This window comes from Silurus meridionalis, chromosome 26 (assembly GCF_014805685.1).
Source record: "Silurus meridionalis isolate SWU-2019-XX chromosome 26, ASM1480568v1, whole genome shotgun sequence".
Lineage (NCBI taxonomy): Eukaryota > Metazoa > Chordata > Actinopteri > Siluriformes > Siluridae > Silurus > Silurus meridionalis.
Window position 1 is genome coordinate 1,080,794 of NC_060909.1, and position 22,718 is coordinate 1,103,511.

Below are 22,718 nucleotides of genomic sequence, written 5' to 3' on the forward strand. Positions count from 1 at the left end.
TGAAATAAAACAAAAACACTATAAAAACAGACAAGAGAAAGACGAGAAAGCACTCAGAACAACATGAAGCATGGGGGTGGAGGCGGCGAGCAGAACACGTGACTGGAACCAAACGCGTCAAAACAAATGCTCGTCTTGTTTGTAATGAGTAAAAAGTTGTCAGAATAAATAAATAATGAAGTAAAGAACTTTTTTCACTTAAGAACAATAACGAAGTATTTGTACTTCACTCCTTCTTCAAGTGAAGGAACAATTTCATGCGACTGCATCCAAAGACGTCCTTCATAATTGTGTGCCTTCAGATTTGCGATAACAGTTTGGGAAAGAACCGCATACAGTCGGAAAATCAGGGGTCCCAATACTTTTGTCCAAATAGTGTCGCTTCAAATTTCCTTTGAAAAATTTATTTTTTCTTTTCTTGGTTAGAAAATAAATCATGCAGACTGAGTTACTAAAAAAAAACCTTTATTATGAAATAGTTTGAATGATCATCTGGTTATTTCATTTTGTGGTTTATTACTAAATTCCCCTCCAGCATGAAACGTCGCATTGCAAATAACATATACGTGTACCGGAATTCAATCACACCAGGCTCCAAGCTTATGGACAGATAGTTTCATCCACGTAATAATAAAGAAACGCCGATCGGGTCACGCAGGTCTCGTGGAAAGGCACTGGTTGACGACCTCGAGCAGATGAGCGTTCTCCAGAGCAGCAGCCACTCGCTCCTTATCACCGAGCTGCTTATTAACTAAGAGGAAACAGGAAGTAAACTTTAGGAGCATTAAATCATTAAGCTTGATAAGAAGTAGCAGCGTGATTAGATATCGTACATGATAAATTAGTAAAGGATCTGCTTTAATTGATTAATATGATTCCATAAAATAGTTTAAAATATACAAAGATATGAAACGTTCAAGGCTTAATACCGAGCCTTGTGGATATCAGAGTGAATGAAATTCATTTAATGTAAACTGATATTTTTACAATTACTGCACTGTGATTGTGTTTCGGATCTTCAGTGTTATTTATTTTTCAGGGTTCTTCTGAATGTAATGCAGGGTTCTGACTCACCTGCATCTTCTGACGCGTGTGTTCCTGGTGTGATGTGGACGTCAATCTACAGGCACAAATACAAACACGTGAATACCATTTACACAACCTTCAATCTTTAAAAAGAAAAGAAAGAAAAACAGGATGTACCTTGAACCTGTCAGGGAGTGCACGCAGGAGCTTGACTTTGATAGACAGGCCTATAAGAGTAGCCATGCTGCAGTGAGGGATGGTTGGTGTGAACTCCACAGACACATTGTTCTCCTGGTCGTTCACCTGAAACAAAAAGTTGCAGAAACTGGATTCATACAATGCAATGCTTTTTGAACATTGTGTTCGAAAAAGTCTTCATTTGCTGCTATAATAAGCTTCTGGAAAGATGTTCCACTGGATTTTATGAAGATTTGTGCTCATACAGACACATCAGTAAAGTCTGGTACTGATGTAGGTGAGAAGGTGAGGAGGCCTGTGGTGCAGTCAGCATTCACATTCATTGTTCAATAGTTCTGGAGCTCTATAGCTGGAGATCTTTCACTCCAATCCATTGATCTTCATGGAGCTGGTTTTATGCACATGGGCATCATCATGCTGGAACAGGTTTTGGGTCTCCTAGTTCAAGTAAAAGGAAAAGCATCCAGCATCCAAAGACGTCTGATAAAATCACGTGCCTCCAACTTTGTAGTAAAGGTTTGGGAAAGAACCACCTATGGCTGGAAAAGTTCATGCGTCCCAATTCTTTTGTGCATGTAGTGTACACTTACTTTCACCCGCACTTCCTCCACGACGTTTAACTCCTCCAGAGACAGAGGGTGTTCCGGGTCACTGATGGACCGAATGTGATGTGAGCAATGTGTTAAGGCTAACAACATGTGATCTGATCATGAGTTTAAAGTAGAACAACATGGACCAGGAACTCAAAGTTCCAGCTTTAAATTATGTTTCCAACATCATGTGATATCCATAACCATCAAGAAGTGCACTTTCGAGAGCACATGGAAATTCTAGCTAGTATCAGTATAGTGTGCAGGTAAAGTGCTCAATGAGTGTAAACAGACAGACGTATAGACGGCAGTACAGACAGATCATCAGACAGACACACTGATAAACAAACACAAATATTTACATAAAGACACACAGACAGAAACAAACATCTGTATGAAGGCAGAGAGAAATATGTATAAAAGGACAAACAGAGAGACAAATAGACATATTTGTATGAACAGACATTTTTACACACACCGATCAGGCATAACACTATAACATCATAACATTCTGAGTGGTGAAGTGAAGAACACTGATGATCTTCATCATGGCTCCTGTTAGTGGGTGGATTTATTTATTAGGCAGCAGGTGCATGTTTTGTCCTTAATGTTGATGTTAGAAGCAGGAAAAATGGGCGTAAGGATTTTGACAAATTGAGACGTCTAGACGTCTGGGTCAGAGCATCTCCAAAACTGCAGCTCTTGTGGGATGTTCCTGGTCTGCAGTGGTCAGAATCGATTAAAAGTGCTCCAAGGAAGGAACAGTGGTGAACCGGCGACAGGGTCGTGGGGGACGAGGATCATTGATGCACGTGAGGAGTGAAGGCTGGTCCGTGTGGTTCTGATACAACAGACGAGTTCCTGTAGATCAAACTGCTGAAGAAGTTCATGATGTTGATGATCGACGGGTCACGAGTGTTTTAGTAGCAAAAATTGACCAACACAATATAAGGCAGATGGTCATAATGTTCTACTGATGTGTGTGTGTGTGTGTGTGTGTGTGTGTGTGTGTGTGTGTGTGTGTGTGTGTGTGTGTGTGAACAGACCTACAGAACAGCGGGCAGACAAATAGATAGACAAATAAACAAATGTAAATATATATAAACATACACATGTGTATGTGTGTGTGTGTGTGTGTGTGTGTGTGTGTGTGTGTTTACAATAAAACTAGAAACACAGTTTGCATGGCATTTTTTGTTTTTAGAAAATAAAAGGATATCGAAGATCTCTCGGTCATCGATAGGATCAGGAACACCTTCATCTTCCTCACTGGCAGTCAGGAGTCTTTCTCCACTCCTCTGAAAGATAAAAGGGTTTGCATTTTCCAGTCGGGTTCCTCCAGACATCCTCCTGCTCCTCACACTGACCTCGACAAAGTTCTCAGGAATCACATGCACGTCTGCCTGCTCTAAATTATTTTAAAATAAATATAAACACAGATCAATTAAAATACACGCGACACTTGTGCATGATGTTTAAGAAGTAAACAAACGCACACAGAAAACTGTCCGTTCTGACTACACGCCCGGAGAAGTCAACTTCCGGGTACCGGAAATAGTCGCTTTCTACAATAAAAGTCTCAACAGAATAACGAATAGTTTTATAGCTCATTAAAGCAATGCAACTAAAGAGAATAAATTAATATATATTTTTACAAAATGTAATTATATACACAATACTATTTGGAGAAAAGACACCTGACTTTTCCACCCCTATGGTTCCTCCCCAAACTGTGTAGACACACAATTATACAGATGCTGGAGCATGAAATTTTCCCTTCATTTGAATTAGGAGACCCAAACCTGAAAAGGTTCAATGCTTCTCCACCATATTGGCATCACATTTTAAATTTAGTTCCAATTCGCTCTTATAATTTCCTTCCACTAGATTATGGATTGTGTTGTGAGAAGGACAGAGAGAATTGCATTGTGTATTTGTGGATTTAGAGAAAGCGTACGACAGAGTGCCAAGAGAGGAGTTGTGGTATTGTATGAGGAAGTCAGGTGTGTCGGAGAAGTATGTAAGGGTGGTGCAGGACATGTATGAGGACAGTGTGACGGCAGTGAAGTGTGCAGTAGGTACGACAGACTGGTTTAGAGTGAAGGTTGGACTGCATCAAGGATCGGCCTTGAGCCCTTTCCTGTTTGCAGTGGTGATGGACAGGTTGACGGACGAGGTCAGACAGGAGTCTCCCTGGACTATGATGTTTGCGGATGATATTGTGATTTGTTGTGAGAGTAGGGAGCAGGTTGAGAAGAGCCTGGAGAGGTGGAGATATGCGCTGGAGAGAAGGGGAATGAAACTCAGTAGGAGTAAGACAGAATACATGTGTGTGAATGAGAGGGAGGTCAGTGGAGGGGTGCAGTTGCAGGGAGAAGAGCTTCAGAAGGTGGAGGAATTCAGGTACCTGGGGTCAACAGTGCAAAGTAATGGAGAGTGTGTTAGAGAAGTGAAGAAAAGAGTGCAGGCAGGGTGGAGTGGGTGGAGAAGAGTGACAGGAGTGATTTGTGATAGTAGGGTATCTGCAAAACTGAAAGGGAAAGTTTATAGGACTGTGGTGAGACCTGCGATGTTGTATGGTTTAGAGACAGTGGCATTGAGTAAAAGGCAGGAGGCAGAGCTGGAGGTAGCAGAGCTGAAGATGTTGAGGTTTTCGTTGGGAGTGACGAGGATGGACAAGATTAGAAATGAGTTTATTAGAGGGACAGCGCATGTAGGATGTTTTGGTGACAAGGTGAGGGAGGCGAGATTGAGATGGTTTGGACATGTGCAGAGGAGGGACATGAATTATATTGGTAGAAGAATGCTGAGGATGGAGCCACCAGGTAGGAGGAAAAGAGGAAGGCCAAGAAGGAGGTTCATGGATGTGGTGAGGGAAGACATGCAGGTAGTTGGTGTAAAAGAGGCAGATGTAGAGGACAGGGTGGTATGGCGACGGATGATCCGCTGTGGCGCCCCCTAATGGGAGCAGCCAAAAGAAGAAGAAGAAGTTTGTAGGCATTTGTGTTCATCAGCCACAAGAGTGTTCGCTCTATAGCAGGCCACTCAGCATCCTCATGGAGCTGAGTACAACAGTGATAACAATTTGGAAAAGAACCACATATGGTAGGAAAGGTCAGGTGTCCCAATACTTTTGTCCATATAGTGTATAAATGACTAAGCTTTTTCTTTCTTTCTTTCTTTTTTTTTATCAGTGTTTACCAGTGTTTTAAACTCAAATCTCTATATCCTGATTTATTACAGTAAATGGCCTGACACACAATGATGAATTGTTGTCCTGGTTAAATAATTTATGAACACTTAACTAAGAAAGATTAACTGTCATTTATTCATGTACAACTTATGGCTGTATAAGCTTCGCCAAGATGATTAATTATTAACATAAATTGTACTTCATGGCGCTGTTTTGTCCAAAGCCACACTTATTGCACACAAAGACTCGGGACCGGTATCTCACACCTTCCACATTGTCTGTATTAATCTTATCACAGAAAGTTGGAGTATGTTGCTGAAATGAATGAATCACTGTTTAATGTAATGATCCACCCATAACCAATCTCACATGGCTTTTTGAAAGACACCTTTTTCATATTTCAAGTGCGCACAATGATGTGCACTGATGTCCATACAAAAAAAACACGAGGTCAAAATGTTCCCTGCTTTTTAAAGCAACAGGGAATTTTATATAATACATGGTTCTATATGGGATCGTTTACTGGCTGATCAGTTTTATAGCATTTTCTAGTTGTTAATAAACACGTGAAGATCCATGTACAAACCACACTGTAAATTGTAATAAGGATGTGAATAAATGAATGAATCAGCTACATGAGGAGGCCCTCAAGGTCATTTGGGTCATTTAAGGTTCTAGACTTTGGATAGATAGATAGATAGATAGATAGATAGATAGATAGATAGATAGATAGATAGATAGATAGATAGATAGATAGATAGATAGATAGATAGATAGATAGATAGATAGATAGATGAAGAACTTATGAAAGTACAGATAGATGGACAGCAGATGTTACTGTTTTTTTTTTACAGGAAATAAGAATTATAAATCATAGGACCTCCATATTTAGTCATCTGTACTTTTTATGAATATACGGCAGGAATGCACATAAATATCAGTCTATGAACTAGGTAACCTACTTAGAGTTATTGTCCACATATCTCTAACATTGCAATCAGTTACGGTTAAGGTTAAGGTGAGGGTATTTGCTAATTATACATTTCTTTGCAAATGATGGAATCGTCTCAATGCAGTCAGATGCTATAGATCATTATTAGCATTGTTACAATATAAAAATATGCATACATTATTTAAAACTGAAAACTGAATTTTCCACTCGACTGTTGTTTGTCATGTGGGTAAAACGGAAGAAATTCAGCAGAGAAGCACAGACAAGTGCAAAGGTGTGGCAGAACTTCATCTGATCCTATCTGTACGCCGGACTGATATCAGGAGATGTGGGTGTTACTGTACATGTGCCACCCACGTCGATGAAGATGGGAAAATGGCTATACTTGGAGGAACGTCTGTAAATCTGTTATGAATTATTGACACAAGCAGCACTGATATGAACCAAGTGTGCAGAGTTTCTCACCTTAATGCAGACTGGTTTTTATTACAGTATAACATGATTAACTTTTCTGTTGTTATTGGGCCTCCACCCTGTTTCTCTGATCCCATAAATACCCAAATCACAGCTCAGTTCAGGGGAACATATCTGACAGGTAAGTCACATGCAGACATATTTATCATGAGAACATTTCAAATTGTAACACTGGATATTATTTTTGTTTAATTAATTGTACAAGTTTGGACCAATCTTTTTTTTTTGTTATTACCAGTACTAGATCTAGCAAAAGGATTTTATCTAAAATAAATATTGCATGCAATTCTTTATATATATATATATATATTCTTTTTAACATTTTTATATTCTGATTTTATACATCATGAAAATATTTAAATATAAAAAACGTATACATTAACATTTGAATTATATTAACAGATAAAATATATAGTAATATAGTTTTATATATATATATATATATATATATATATATATATATATATATATATATATATATATATATATATATATAATAGGTTTGACAGTATAAATAATTAGGATTTTATACATTTATATTATTTTAATATAAATGATTTCAATTATTAATAGTTCATAGTAAATAAATGAATGTGTAACCAGTATTATTCATATTTTTTTAGTTATTAATATTTAAAAATATAAATAGTTATTATTACAAATTAATTTCATTACTATTACTTATTCATGATAATTGTTTTGTTAATATAATTGAAATGTTAATATAACAAAAACTTTTACATTAACATTTTAATAATATTAACTTATAATATATAAATTATTTAAAAATAATTATTGCTAATGATTTCAGTTTTCAGTAATTCATAGTAATTAAATATTTTTTTAACAATTACTATTAATATCTGTAATAATTATTAATTATTAATTGAAAATATGAATAGTAATTATTACACATTAGTTTCAATACTATCAATTATTGATATAATAGTTTTTTTATTATTTAACTGTTTATGTAAAAGCTTTTTTGTTTTAACATTTGAATAATATTAACAAATACAAATATATAGTAATTAATTTCATAATTTAATTAATTTATTAATAGTAATTAAATGTATTTGTAATAATTACTATTCATATTTTCCATATTAATAATGAATATGGTCAGTCATAATTATTAATAATTTCCATATATTTTGTTTGTTAATATTGATTAAATTTAATATAAAAAAGCTTTTACCCCACAGTCACATTAACTTTTACATATTTTCTGATTTGACATATTCCTCAGATCTGAATGTCTTCAAAACAATTTTCTATTAGGATATTATACTGTATATTATATGATCATGATCATTAAAAATAATGATAAGGGTTGCTAAGTTAATTTATCAGTGAACTATTGAATATATTTGATGCAGGTCCTTGATGTTTATCAAAAAAGGAGAAAGAAATGGCACAATTTTGGACAGTACTTGGTCTGTTCTTTATAATGTCTGCCACGTCTTGTGTCTCAGGTTAGTGTTTAATGAAGAAAACAAAGATGTTGAGTTATTTGTCATGTTCTTTCTACTCCATTACATTTTTACTTCTTATTTCTTCTTATTCTTTTATTCTTAAAATTGTCCAAACACTGTACACTACTCTAAGTTTATCTCATGGTATCTCGGTGTGTCTGCTAATACTGTCTGTCTGTGGTTCAGAGCAGGTCATGATTGTAGGCAAATGTAGACAAGTTGCAGTTATTAAAACTGATTTAAGAACATTTGGGGATATTAAATAAAGGTATGTATACTGTGTATATTTCTGTTCTTTAGTTTAGATTAGTCATACGTAGGAAAAGACATAAAGCATTCTATGGGTTTTTACATTGTTCATATTCTTGTCTGAGATTTTCTTAATATCTCCATATCACTCTGTCCTCTACAGCTGCTTCTTTTAACCCATACACTTGCATGTTTTCCCCTTACCACATCCATAAATCTTCTCCTTGGCCTTCCTGTTTTTTTCCTCCATCCTCAGCGTGCACCTTCTCCGCACATGACCAACCCATCTCTCACCTTCTCTCCAAAACGTCCTACCTGCACAGCCCCTCTAATAAACTCATTTCCAATCCTGTCCATCCTAGTTGCAGAAAATCACGGCTGTCTTACGACTGATATCCTTAAAATTAACCCCCCTACAGTGTCATCTGCAGCTCCAGACCCAGTACGTCTTGTTGGTGGTAGTAACAGATGTGAGGGCAGAGTGGAGCTGTACCATAATGGCCAGTGGGGCACGGTGTGTGACGACGGCTGGAACATGAAGAACGCAGAGGTGGTGTGTAGGCAGGTGGGTTGTGGGAGGGCCATTTCCGCACCCACAAATGCATTCTTCGGTCCTGGGACCGGTCCGATCTGGCTGGATAACACTGACTGCACAGGCAACGAGCACTTCCTGGTAGACTGCAGACACAGTGGCTTTGAGAATCACAACTGTGGCCATCATGAGGATGCTGGAGTGGTCTGTGGAGGTAATTAATCTTTGTGTGGGATTTTATTTTCTTACATGATTCAGTGAGGGGGAAATGGGTGTAAAGGTGATAAAAATGCCAAGTACTTACCTGTTTCTCTCAGGCATACTCCCTGAGCTGGTGTGTAACAAGACAGCAATGTTGCTGGGGGTTCCAGACAACTTCAGAGTATCCCGATCTCTCAACCCTTTATCAGGACACCTGGCAGACCCGAGTTGTACGGCCGGGCATGAGGTCAACGGCACCGTGTGGTACGAGGTGCAAAGCCAAGAGGGCGTGTGTGGAAATGTACTGAGGGTAAGAACAAGTGTCATGCTGGAAGAAGTTTCTCCCAGTTCAAGTAAAAGGCATATTCCTTAGAGAAAACATTCTACACATCTGTGTGCCTCCAGTTTGGGAAAAAAACACATATCTGACTGGAAAAAAGTCGTGTCACTGTACTTTTGGCCAGGCAGTGTGTATAATAATGTATGCAGGACTTGGAGAAACTAAGAAAAAGAAGCAAAAATACAATTACCATTGCAGAGGGCAAAAAAACGAATGGGAGGAAAGAACAGTATAGCGGATTAACACTCAGGAATAAAAAAATGTGCGTTCCAAGCCATGCAAGGTTTCTCTTTTCATATCATTTGTCTACATTAACAGTAAATGTATCTGTTTTCAAACGTGATTGACTGCAGCTTTATTATACTAAGCTTTTTTCAATGTTTGCATATTTAGTTTATGCATATATCATTTAAATATTATTCAAAATCAAATTCAGTATATATTCTAGATGTTTATATCTTCACAATGGAACAAAATGTCTGTGTATCTTTTCAACAAAAAAATTGTCAAAACAATGATGATTTATATTGATTTTTTTAAGCATGGTTAACCCCATGGAAAAACCCCATGCACTCCTAAACAAGCAGCCACTATTAGTTTGAAATTGTCAAAATTAAAGATAGTTGTCAATATGTGGCTTTTACATTTTTTTAAAGTACACTTTTATACGTAAATACCCTAAATTAGATTTTTTTTTGTATGTTATAATTAGCAAAAAAATTATTTTTATTATCCGATCAATTAATTAATTGAAAAATAATCAGCCGATTATATGCATAGCCTACATATATATATATGAGGTGGCATCAAAAAGTTTAAAAACTCGCTCTGTTTACAAGAAAGTACTTTATTTATCTACATTTCCACCCTTTTAAATAGTCCCCTTGCACAGTAATACATTTTTTTATATTATATGGAGAAATATGCTCAAATACTATTTGATTATATTTTCTGTGTTTTTACAGACTAACAGTACCCAGGCGATCTACTCCAACATTTTATATCTCTACCCTGTAAACATGTCTACTTTCTCTCTGCCTACGGCTTTGCCTTTCACCTGCGTTTACCCTCTGTTGTTTCTGACAAGCCTGAATTTTTCACTGAAACCTTTTCTTCCGTACGTACGCCTCACACCACCAATTAAACCTACAATGTTTACTGTTTAAGGAAAGGTTTATTATTTATGCCATGGCAGGACGCAGGATTCTGGCCTGGTCGGTGTCGGGCCTGGTGTCGGTGCCTCCATGGTACTGTTCCACGATGCCAACTTCTCATCACCGTACCCACCCGGGCCTGTTACGCTCCCCGTCGGCACGCCGCTCTACGTGGGTTTGAACGTGCAGGAGGTGGAGTCCACTCACTTCACTGTGGTTATTGAGGAGTGCTATATTACAGACACACCACATGCTAACAGCACTGAGAGATATTATCTTATTCAAAACCGGTACGTTTTCTATCCTGTTTAAACCAACAAAAAACTCATTCATAAATAAATATGTATAACTGAGACAGACACTGAGAACCCTGCTCTCCACAACACACCAGGAAGTCATTGTAACATCTTCCCTGAAGAGTGGAGGTTATTATGAAGGCAAACGGGGACTCAATGTGGAATCAGATGCTCAAAAAACTCAAATCAATCATATCCAAGTGTATTTGTTAATGTGTTTAGGTAATATTATCTATTTTATTGACTGTAGGTTTTCTTTCTCGCAGGTGTTCCAGCGACCCACGTAATGTGATCGTGAACGTGAACGGTGTGTCTCAGAGCGCACGCTTCACCGCTCTGCTCTTCCTGTACCAGGGCAACTACAACCAGATGTTCCTGCAGTGTCACTTCACCCTGTGTGACAGAACGACGGACTCGTGCTCTGCGGTGCGTGTGATTATGGCGTTAATAACGTGTCAACGCAAATTCCTCATTTAAAACAGCACTAATTTTATTAACGCGCAATTATTGCAGCGAGCGTTTCTGTTTGACTTCTTTTTGTGATCCGCATATTTGATTTGACACGTTTTACGCTGGATGCCCGTCCTAACACAACAGACATATTTATCCGGCCTTAGGACCGGTCTTAGATATAAATATAAAATAAATATAAAAGAGGCAAAATTAAAAACTTCAACGCAACACACACTTATTCACCGCATCCTCTCTTTACTCAGATTTAAAAAAAAACTCCATCGAAAAATAACTTAATCACTAAACCTTTGTTTTACTGATGTGCCAAGTCTCAAATCAAGCAAAAAAAAAATTCGCCATGTTTCACACATCTGTAATTAACCCTCTGGGTTTGTGGCAAACTTAAATTAATCTTTTTTAATCGTACAGAAAAGAGCATTTGAATCTGAATACTACTTTTCTTTGTATACACAAGGGTCTACTTTTATGTGTGTACACTCATAATACCAACAAAACACTGTGCTTTTGTGAAATAAAGAAAACCGACAGGGGGCGCTCTCTGCCATGTCATCTCTCTTTACAGACATAAATAAAACAACCTGACCCTCAGTGAATATTTACCTCACAGACAGAATAAATATATGTGTAGAAAACTCCACATGTTAAAATTATACTAATTCACATCGAAAGCAAATATTCTCTGATTTATGAAATCCGTATGAAAGTTAGAGGAGGTGCAGATTTTCTGGTATCACATCATTAAGCATCCGTGTGGAAACAAATGTTCCGTTTGGCGTCCTGCCGATTTCCGTCATTTAAAACACCATAATTACTTTAAAACATTTACAACAGCATTTTGTCTTCATGTTGAGTTCGGTTTCACTAATAATAAACATGCATCCCATTAAGGGCCTTGCTCAAGGGCCCAACAGTGCCACTTTGGTCATGCTGGGATTTTAATTCACACCTTCTGATCAGAAGTCCAACATCTAAACCACTGAGTTTCCTCTTCCACATCACTGAGGGATATATTTATCAATTTAAAATGTAAGTGTAAAGCTGCTTTATAAAAAGGTCTATTGTAAAAATCGCAGTAAAAATCCAACTAAATTGATTTGAATTTAATCAGATAGACATTAATCATGGACATCATGAGTTCACGCGTTCACATACATAAATACATTCTTTAGTGTCGGAAAATGTAGTAAATCTGCTCTATTGAAAGATAAGAGGTCGTTTTAAAACCTCACTTTGTGCTGCTCTGTACTTCCTCAGAGATGTCAGACCAGAACCACTCGCTCCTTCTCCAACCACAAATCCCTCATCATCGGCCCAATTACCTGTAAGTTACACAAAGTAACACAATGACGCTTTAATCCTCAGCATATTGTGGATTATTCTGCACTCTGAAGTCTTTATCTGGAGCTGGAGTGAAGTATTAATTCATCTTATTTCTTTATTTTTAGGGAACAAAGGAGGGGAGTGATGTTGATCTACACTGGACCACCATATTCATCTTAAAGGATAATGTTTCTACAGATGAGCTGAAATAATCAGGGATTTATCAGGGATATTCTTCAGCCTTACAGTTTAATAGTAAAGTGTTTAAAAAATACTATTCGATTATCTGAATTCCATTTTTCTTATTCAGGTTTTGTTTCTGAATTTTTGATATAATAATTCAATACTTTGGTCACGAAAGTGAAATGTGATTAAATTAACAGTCTCCTACATGCTCTGTTCTCGTTTTTACTGGTATGTGTTTAACACTCGATGTGGGTGGTGTATACAGACGAGGGGTGTAAAAACCCACAACTTTAAAAACAGCAGACTCAGAGTGGGTTTACGTAGCGGTTGAGTAGCTCTGTTAAACAATCCAAAGGTTTATAAAAAAAAGATTATAAAAGTTTTAAGTTGTAGAGAAATTAAAGACCACTGAAACTACATACATTATATGGATAAAAGTGTGGACACCTGACCATAAGATTATTATGAACATAATCATAACAATCTTCCCTGAAGATGTTCTCCTAGATTTTGTGGAGATTTGTGCTCATTCAGACACATTAGTAAAGTTGTCATGCTATCGCTTTCCAAGATGTCCTATACAATAGTGTCCATCCAACTTTGTGGGAACAGTTTGGGGAATTATCACATATGGCTGGGAAAAGTCAGGTGTTCCAGTACTATTGTGAAAAAAACATGTTTATAAATAACACAAGTCATATTACAGACATCAATGTGCACAAACAAGTGTGTTAATTATCTAATGATGAGTGTGCTGGAGATTCTGGTCGAATTTGTGAAAAAAACAAGCGTAAAATAATAGCTGCAGAGTGGTAGTTTACCACTAGAGGGAGACAAAATCACCAAACTGAGCATGTCCATTTGTCTTCAGTGAGCTTGAATCAAAATTAAAGCATTAAACACTTACATATCAAATTAAAGCTTTTATTCTACTGATAATTCTGCATACAATTGTAGTAGCATGGGTTAATAAAATCCCCAAATTCACTTTAAATCCTATATGGAATCCTGACATGTATAAAAGGCTAATTGAATGCCGTTAGTGGCGTGATGTCACGCATTACTGAGTAATGTGAGTAATCCGAATTATTCACCAATAAACCAAATAAACTTTGGGTAATGTGCTAAAAATAACTCACTTGTAACACCTGGGCTTGTGTATGAGACTGTAGAGCACATTCATGCAGTTATGAAATGGTTAAAAGTGACTGTAATGCCCCTGAGGAGACAGGGTGGAGGGGGCTGGGGTGATGAGGGGGTGGTGAGAGGGTGGTGGTAGTGGTGGTGATGGTGTTTGGAGTTTGCGTTCGGTTCTCAGCAAAAACTGAAACAGCACCTCGGCTTATTGCTGAAGAGCACATCAAGCACTTATTTCATGACACCACTAATTGTTGGTGCGGGTTCGAGCCAGCATCACTACTGTGTAATTAGAGAAAAACAGAGAACGAAGGAAGAAAGAAAGAGACAGATGCACAAACACTCCAACTGGATTTCACACTTTCCAAATCTACACTTATTCCAGGTTTTTGTCAGAGGGTCACTGGGGTGAATTTCACATTGTTTTAAGGCTCATTGTAGTTCCTGGGTATGAGATGGCACTGATACAGAACATGACACTGGGAGACACCATGATAAAAAAGCACAGAGGTGTGAAGAAAAGAAAACATTTCGCCTTGAGATGTGACTTGTACGCTTTAGATGGGTGTAGCTGGGTTTTTGCAGTCAAAAATGTTGGTATATCACGGTCTATATTTGCCAGCATGAGGAAATTCTCATCTGATTGTCAGTCCATCGTCTCTACACACCTGATTCCTACCAGTAAATTTGCACTATTCTGTATAATTTGTACACACAGAGGCAAATCTGCAAATCACAAGGTTTGTCACCTTCAAGAGAATTTCCTGGAGACCGAGAGATGATTATGGGGACATTCTAAAACGCTGATTGTGAAAAACGCTTAACATGGTTTCATGCGATAAGGCAGCGTTTTTAAAAGACCGAACTCAATAAACACCTTAATAATAAAGAATACGATGTACAGACGAGCAGTTTGGTCTTTTAAAATCTCTGTATTATCGCATTGAGCTTTTTTCTTCCTCAAATTTTTATGGGAGAACATAATCAAACCTGCTACGTTCCTATTCTGGACTTGTGCTTGTCTGTACATAGTATACTTTATTAATAATGTGCTAAATAAATTAGTTTTTTTAAAAACGTTGTCTTATCGCAGTAATCCACGTTAAGCACTTTTAGAACGTCCATTTTTCATAATCGTTAAAGGGACACAATTAAAACATTAAAACATTGTGATTTGCAATATCGTTTACGAGGTGTTATCAAAACGTTTTAAAACTAGTTTTGTAACACACCACCAGATGGCAGCACAAGGCTGCACGCAAAGTCACAGGAAGCACCGACCTTCATAAGTCAGTGTACCAAAAGACATTGTCGTGTACGCTTCAGGAGCCTTGTGACTGGTGCTGTTCTGACCACGTGCGTTAACACGTCTGCTATTCTGACCACATGCGCACCCTGTCACTGAGCTCCTCACACGTGAGTTTGACTCCCTCACTGGCTTTGGTTTGTCTAGATTTAGACAGGAAACCTTTAAGGTTGGTGGAAATGTTTTACCGCATTCAAGAAGGGTTCGGAATACAGTCCAGTTCTCAACAAAACCATAACTGAGGATTCGCTTGTTGGCACTGATGGTACTGATGCCATTATTTCATATAAATATCAGTTAAAACTTTATTATTTACCCATATTATTTCAGGCTTGATACAAATTCCTTTGCACCCCCTTCCCTGGATATCATACATATAAATCTCCTCCATCTTACCCTCATGTTTATATTTTATAACAGGGTTTTTTACACTTTTTGTAGTCACCATCTCCTTCCCCACCATATTCCACCCAAACGCCCGTTCCCACCCAACCCTAACTTAAAATACAACTGAAGGTTGACACGTTCCTCCTCCTGAAGCGAACCACATCTATTTTTACCACATCAGCTCATCGCATCACTGAGCCGTCCAACACACTCAGAGGGGAAGAGGATCTGCTATTTTTTCATACATGTTTACAGATTCTCACGACTGTGATGACAAATGAAAGAGCGAGATGATCACAATGTTCCCCAAAGAGCATAGCCAATTTTCTCCTGTGGCTCCTGGTCATGGATGACTGTTCAATATTTTAGTGAAATTGTATGTAGATAATAAATGAATAAAGTATTGCATCCTGGTTTATAGAGGTTTGGATTAAACCTACCATTTTTATATACAAAAAATGAAAACATATTTTTTTTTACAGAAAGCTGAAGCTTCCAGAGCCTGACTTTAATCCTCTTCCATGGTTCCACAGATGTCGTGTGTTTTACTATTACAGTCTCACAATTCCTTCTCCGAGTAGAATCAGACCATGTCATTCCTCTATCAGCATTTTGTGTGTTCAGATAAATAAGTATAAAATACACAATGTGGACAAAAGTATTGAGAGAGCAGAACTTTCCAGCCAGATGTGCTTCTCCTCCAAACTGTCAGCACAAAGTCTGAGGCACACAATTATATTAGATGTATTTGAATGCAGGAGGAAGAAATTTTCACATGAACTAAACCTGTTCCAGCATCACAATGCTCCTATGCACAAAGCCAGTACCATAGGGATCTGCTTTCCATGCGTTGGAGTGGAAGATCTCCTGCTGTAGAGCTCCAACACTATTGAGTAATGCATGTGAATGCTGACTGCACCTCAGACCTCCTCACCTTCTCACCAACATCAGTAGCTGATTTTAGTAACACCCTTACAGCAGAATGAGCACACAATCTAGTGGAACATCTTTCCAGAACAGTGGAGATTATAATAACACTAAAATAGGAAGTAAATGTGGAGTGAGACGTCCAAAACGAAGCACAAGGTGAAGCTGCCAATTCAGTAAGAAGTGTTTATACTCTAAAAAAAAAAGATGTTTCTGAGATCATGTATTTCTAAAAGTCTTTTGTGTAGAATAAATAATTAAGACAATGCAAAAGAAGCTGAAAAAAAAACCATGGGGTGGAGAAATTGATGGAAGGAGGGAACAAGAAGAGAGAAGTAGTGGAGAGGGAGGGAGTTAAGAAAGGCAGAGGGAGAGAAAAGCAGAATCCAAAACCCTCACGCACCCTCTGTTCTTCTCAGTCTGACTCGCTGTGCTTCCTCACAGGAGCTTCTTCTAACAGGTGAGTAGAGCTCATCTCTCGCTCTCTTCTCTCTCCTGCATCTTTCTTCTCATCCTTCTTATGATTATGTTTTCTTATTCTTATTATTCTTACACTTTTTTATTAGTTTCATCCCCATGCACTTGTGAACTGCTGCATTTCAGTGAAGCTCTCAGTGAGTTGGCACGTGGCAATGTTCATGTGATGGTTGAAGTATCACGTAATTTTATCTGGATTACTTTCTGATGATCCACTTTTAATACTGTTTCTCCTTCCTTTTCTCCTCCCTGTTTAAATTCATGACACTGCTCTGATACTGTACTTTTAGATTCTCACTCTTGGGAGTTTTCTGGAAGAGTAGAGAAATATTTGGATTGCTAATTATAAGTCAGTCAGTGGAAAATTGCACTGTGAGTGTTTTATGGTTTTGTGGGAGCGTGCAGAAGATCAGGACAGGCATCAGAACACCCTCTGAACGTGTGAAAGAAAACCTGACCTCCTCTATCGCACGTTTTCATCCGTACCTTTGTAGAAAACACCTGCAGTTTGGCTTCCAAGAATGCATTTATTTATAAACCCTCACCAAGAACCTAACATTAAACCTAAACCCAACACTCAACCCTAACCTCAAATGAAAAGATATCAATGTTCATACGAGACAGAAAAATGATCTCAGGTATTTTAGAGATGGTTGTCAGTGTGGCTGGTTTACAGATATTCTTTGAAAATGTATGTAGTCTCCAGAGATTACATCCGCTGGGTGGCACTAGTGCAGCAGAAACACCTTGGTGATGATTGAAGTCAGATCAGAATGATCAGGTTTAAACACCTCACCATCACTCCATACGGAAGTAGTTTCTTTCGGCTTCTCCCGTTAGGGGTCGCCACAGCGGATCCTCCGCATGTTTTTGATTTGGCACATGTTTTTATGCTGGATGCCCTTCCTAACGCAACCCTCCCCAATTTATCCGGGCTTGGGACCGGCACTGAAAGTGGCTGGGGATGGTTCCCTGACCGGGAATCAAACCCGGGTCGCAGCGGTGAGAGCGCTGCATCTTAGACCACTAGACCACCAGGGGACCTAGCACTCCGTACGGAAGTGCTGATCAGAAAAGCATCTCAGAACACACACGTTCAAGTTTAAGGCAGATGGTCCAGAAGAGCAGAAGGTCTGAGCAACAACAGAAATACTGCTGTACAGGTATAGCACGATATGTCTACTCCGGCCACAATATTAGGAACACTGAGTGATCGGCTTCACACTTCTTCAACCTGTTAGGACCCGTTATTATTCCCCCCCCATTTCAGCCTGTCTGATTTATTGTAACATCAAATTCTAAACCAATAACATCACATTTAAAAACAATGAAACAATAAATCACCTGAAAATTGCAACAAAATAACAGAAAGAGAGAGAGAGAGAGAGAGAGAGAGAGAGAGAGAGAGAGAGAGAGAGAGAGAGAGAGAGAGAGAGAGAGAGAGAGAGAGAGAGAGAGAGAAGAGAGAGAGAGAGAGAGAGCAGAAGAGAGAGAGAGAGAGAGAGAGAGAGAGAGAGAGAGAGAGAGAGAGAGAGAGAGAGAGAGAGAGAGAGAGAGAGAGAGAGAGAGAGAGAGAGAGAGAGAGAGAGAAGAGAGAGAGAGAGAGAGAGAGAGAGAGAGAGAGAGAGAGAGAGAGAGAGAGAGAGAGAGAGAGAGAGAGAGAGAGAGCAGAGAGAGAGAGAGAGAGAGAGAGAGAGAGAGAGAGAGAGAGAGAGAGAGAGAGAGAGAGAGAGAGAGGGAGAGAGAGAGAGAGAGAGAGAGAGAGAGCAGAAAAGAGAGAGAGAGAGCAGAAGTTTGCGCTCCTGAATCTGAAGCTTCTCTTCTGTCATGATTAAAGCCTGAGTGCGTTTCATGACCCTCCTGCTGGTTTTTCAGATGGACACCATGCTGACCTTCACCCTCGCACTGTGCGCTCTCCTTCCGCTCACGCGCGCGGTGCCTCCAGGATTCCAGGTGCGACTGGTGGGCGGGTCCGGAGCGCACGAGGGGCGCGTGGAGGTGTTCTACAATGGCGCTTGGGGGTCTGTGTGCGACGACGAGGTGGACATCAACCTGGCTAATGTGGTGTGCCGAGAACTCGGGTACGGACAGGGTCTCACCTGGGCACATAGCGCCAGGTTCGGACAGGGCAGAGGTGAGACGCGCGTGTCGGTGCTTCTGTTTTTCCACCAAACTTCCCTCTTTAATTATTAATGAAAAACTTACAGTGGTTTTTATTACTAACACTTAGGGCGCAAATACATGGAGCATTACTTCAATGAAAGTGTGTACATTATTTTTGAACCTTATTATAAGATATTATTTGGACACAAACACACTATATGGACACAAGTATTGGGACACCAGACTTTTCCAGCGTTAGAAATTTCCCTTAACTTGAAGAGATTAGGAAATCCAAACCTGTTCCAGCATGACAAAACCCCTGTGCACAAATCCTGTTTCATGAAGATCTGCTTTACATGGGTTGGAGTGGAAGATCTGCTGTAGAGCTCTGAACTTATTTTCAGGAGTCCACAATATTTGTCTAAATCGAGTATCTCTATTACACTGCAACCTTGACCAGATGTTTCACTGTTATTGCTAGAATGCTAAGCTTTACACCACAACCCTGCAACTTGATAAAGTTCAACATCACCAATTATTGTACATCTTCAAACACCCCTCTCCAGGGCTCCCTGTTGGTCTCTTATTATTTCACACCAGCTGCCTTCAGCAAATAAGATTAAAAATGTTTTAGCAGAAACAAAACTTCTGCTTCTTGCTTAAAGTAGTGCATTCACGTTTGTGCTATAGAGCACTTGGTACAGATAAGGTGCAAGACATCTGGAACATCTGTATCCAACATGATGTAAGAGACAACAGAGCGACTTTGGGAGAGGTGTCGAGTTGAAGTTTGAACATTCCATTTCTTATTGATAAATAAAACCTTTAGAGGCAAAACTATATATTTTACAATTACTTTCCATCCTTTATCCTTTCTTGTTCTTGAGAAACCTTTAGAGACAGTTGAGCTAATGGAAGTTTCCCTCCAAGTCAGACATTTCTACTCAATTCAAAGCTTTATTCCATTCCTTTCATCGAAAGATTGAGTGTAACTTGTCTTTCTTGTGTCTTTGTTCACGTTCAAGGAAATATTTGGTTGGATAATGTGGTGTGCAAAGGCACAGAGACTTCTCTCGCTGACTGTCGCTCTAATGGCTGGGGTACGCACGACTGCACCCACGCTGAGGACCTGGGCGTCGTATGTACCAAAGAGGGTCCACGCCAGGGCCATGTACCGCGCTACAGTGAACCCGTACAACCTGCCACCTCCGAGCCTAATCCACCAGAACAGACGCCCACACGTCGAGGTCACGAGATTGCTCTGAACAGAAACTCTGCCCGGGTCTCTCCAGGCTCTTCACCACAACTGCAAGGCCATCAGATCCAACTGCGCAGGAACGGTTACGACAATGCAGACTCACGCAGGCAAGAAAACTCTGTGCCACAAGGGCACGAACTGCCCAATTACCTCCGAAGCAGGACCCCAAACAGACGCAATCAGGACAGTCAACCCAGAGCAGTGGCCCAGTCGTCTGGCCCAGAGACATATGAAAATCCACAGTCGATCCCGGCGCCTCGGTCTGAACAGTCTGATCCCATTACCGAGCAGGACAACAGAATGTACCCTGATTTCACAAACGCTGTTGAACAGGTAGGTTGAACACTGTAGTTAACAGCATTGGTTTTATTTAAATAGTAAATTCTACTGTAGTAATGTAACATGGCGGACTGATGATGAGTTCATTCACTGATCCGTTTCCCAGATGTGCATGTGCATGTGCACCCTTAAACCCATCACAGCCCAAACATGCTACTGTTTTTGTTTGCACAATGACAAATTTTCAACGTTCTCTTAACAGTCGACCAGTTTAGTTTGTTTTTCTGTTTCATTGATGTCGTTCTGCACAGTCTAGTGGCAAAGTTAACGCTCAGAAAAACCTTCAATGGCTTTTAATTACTGTTTACCAGACAATCTACTTTCACCATCTGTCATGTCTTGGCATGCAAAAACAATTATTTCGCTCGGAGTGCTGGCATTTTTCATTGGGACTGGCATTCTGCTGAACCCAGACATTTATTGCGTTTGCTTCCTCCTTGGTCCGTATATTCTACGGTACACTGAACATTAAAGATGTCGGAACTGTTGTTTTGAGAACACAATGAGAAAACAATGTCGGGATGAAACGAGCGCACGTTTTGCGTTACTCTTTCTGCAGAGTGGATCGGGAAGGGGGAGTTTGGAAGAGGTTCGGCTCCGCCCGGTTTTGCCTGGCACTCGGGGCAATTCAATGGTAACGGAAGGAGTGCTCGAAGTGAAGCATGCTGGGAGATGGAGGCACGTGTGTAACCTTGGCTGGGACCTGAGCAGCAGTCGAGTGGTGTGTGGGATGCTGGGATTTCCGAAAGCAGAGCAGCATGACGAGCGCTTGTACAGGTCAGTCGACTCCTCCTTCATCTTCTTTGATTCCATTTCCTTCTTTACGTTTTTTAATTGTTTTATAAATATCACTAAATGAACACATACTGCAGCATAGACATTATGTTGCATCATATTTACATTGATCGGGTTAAAATAACAGAGGTAGAAAGAGTAATAAAATATTCTACTTAAGTAAAAGTTACTGTTACTTTAATGAAATTTTACATAAATACATGTAAAAATACCAGTTTAAAAATCCACTCAAATAAAAGTAAAAAGTTTACATTAATTGTGCAGTTCAACAAGAACATGTGGATATAAATCTCTAATTACTTTACTTGTTTTTAATTAAAGAAACACCTTTACAATTTTACATGCAACAACAAAAAAATAAATAAAAAAACAATAAAAACACCATGACTTGGACAAACAGACCGTGACTTGAGTCTAATGTAAGTTATGCACTTTTGCAGCAAAAACATAAAAAATCTCCTGTTATAATGTATGATGAAGAGAGAAATCGCAATTTGTGTGCTGTCATACAGCAACTGTTCAACTGAAGTGGAATAATAATTCTACAGCATACAAAGACATCCTTTATACATTTTATGGAATGTAGCAGACGCCCGTATACAGAGAGACTTACAGCTGAGCAGTTGAGGATTAAGACCCTTGCTCATGAGCCCACCAGAAGCAGTTTGGTGGTGCTGGGATTTGAACCTACGATCTTCCGATCCAAAGTCCAGTGCCGTAACCACTGAGCCGCCACCTTTATAATTGTCTGTGTCCAATGTTTACATATGGGTGTGATGGTCAGGGGGGCACATACATTTAGTGTACCCAGAGCAGTATATTAACCCATTTGGATGTTTATTTCCATCTTTTCTCATGCTGCAGGATGTCATTAACCCTAGATTTACTGTACAGGAATAGTATAATCTGTGTAGAAGTGTTTATGAAACAAGCTACTATTCTCACTTTGAGCGATTTGTGTTTGTTTTTGTTTTTTTAACCTCATATAATTCAAGTAGAAACACACGACGTGTCTCTTTCCTTCTCTGGCATTAGAGAGAAAGAAATTTGTCACCTAAATATATTTTCTTTGCATCTGTTATGGAGGATCCAAGGTCGAGTAACCAAACTATAGCCATTTTAGACGTGAGTAATTCCTCTTCTCCTTTACTTTTCCCTGGAACTGGAAAACCACTAAATCGTCCACACCATGTGCCTCCCTCCCCCCCCCCCCATCCACCCCATCCATAAATAGACCGAGCCGCCACAGAAAACGCTGCTTCTCTCTGTCTTTATACTTCACCACAGATCCTTTTTCTGGAAGTTATACCCTGCACTCCAAACTCCGTC

At 39.2% G+C, this 22,718-nt stretch overlaps 3 protein-coding genes across 5 annotated transcripts in view; 2 read left to right on the plus strand and 1 right to left on the minus strand.

Moving 5' to 3' along the window:
* Positions 1–448: 448 nt before the first annotated feature.
* On the minus strand, positions 449–3,444 carry ciao2b (cytosolic iron-sulfur assembly component 2B). Of its 2 annotated transcripts, none has more exons than XM_046840567.1 (6): positions 3,311–3,444; positions 3,034–3,222; positions 1,815–1,894; positions 1,204–1,329; positions 1,075–1,120; positions 449–751 (listed from the first exon to the last, which is right to left on the minus strand). In XM_046840567.1, exons 2-6 carry the CDS (start codon positions 3,158–3,160, stop codon positions 651–653), a joined length of 480 nt encoding a protein of 159 aa, XP_046696523.1. In that variant the 5' UTR covers positions 3,161–3,222; positions 3,311–3,444; the 3' UTR covers positions 449–650. The 2 variants fall into 2 exon arrangements, with proteins under 2 accessions (XP_046696523.1, XP_046696524.1); XM_046840568.1 differs by having other exon boundaries at positions 3,034–3,217; positions 3,311–3,394.
* Positions 3,445–7,833: 4,389 nt separating this feature from the next.
* LOC124380085 (pancreatic secretory granule membrane major glycoprotein GP2-like) lies at positions 7,834–12,777 on the plus strand. 2 transcript variants are annotated; one of them, XM_046840801.1, is made up of 8 exons: positions 7,834–7,908; positions 8,577–8,903; positions 9,007–9,200; positions 10,196–10,347; positions 10,426–10,674; positions 10,947–11,106; positions 12,409–12,475; positions 12,600–12,777. In XM_046840801.1, the coding sequence occupies exons 1-8, from the start codon at positions 7,845–7,847 to the stop codon at positions 12,617–12,619; spliced, it is 1,233 nt and encodes a 410-aa protein (XP_046696757.1). In that variant the 5' UTR covers positions 7,834–7,844; the 3' UTR covers positions 12,620–12,777. The 2 variants fall into 2 exon arrangements, with proteins under 2 accessions (XP_046696757.1, XP_046696754.1); XM_046840798.1 differs by lacking the exon at positions 7,834–7,908 and having other exon boundaries at positions 8,279–8,903.
* Positions 12,778–18,769: 5,992 nt separating this feature from the next.
* LOC124379822 (lysyl oxidase homolog 4) overlaps positions 18,770–22,718 on the plus strand; it is a 28,502-nt gene continuing 24,553 nt past the window's right edge. The window contains exons 1-3 of the mRNA XM_046840401.1: positions 18,770–19,028; positions 20,023–20,588; positions 21,154–21,371. Coding sequence (XP_046696357.1) covers positions 18,770–19,028; positions 20,023–20,588; positions 21,154–21,371 — 1,043 coding nt within the window. The remainder of the gene's footprint in view (positions 19,029–20,022; positions 20,589–21,153; positions 21,372–22,718) is intronic.

Bases quoted from the DNA above. Each gene is read 5' to 3' on its own strand.
- LOC124380085 (XM_046840798.1), top strand. From the start codon at position 8,432: ATGACCAACCCATCTCTCACCTTCTCTCCAAAACGTCCTACCTGCACA. The intron at 10,348-10,425 runs GTACGTACGCCT...ATGCCATGGCAG, and splicing joins TCACTGAAACCTTTTCTTCC to GACGCAGGATTCTGGCCTGG. The intron at 10,675-10,946 runs GTACGTTTTCTA...TCTTTCTCGCAG, and splicing joins TATTATCTTATTCAAAACCG to GTGTTCCAGCGACCCACGTA.
- ciao2b (XM_046840567.1), bottom strand. From the start codon at position 3,160: ATGTCTGGAGGAACCCGACTGGAAAATGCAAACCCTTTTATCTTTCAG. The intron at 1,895-3,033 runs ATATCCTTTTAT...CACATTGCTCAC, and splicing joins CGATGACCGAGAGATCTTCG to ATCACATTCGGTCCATCAGT. The intron at 752-1,074 runs GTGAGTCAGAAC...GTTTCCTCTTAG, and splicing joins ACACGCGTCAGAAGATGCAG to TTAATAAGCAGCTCGGTGAT.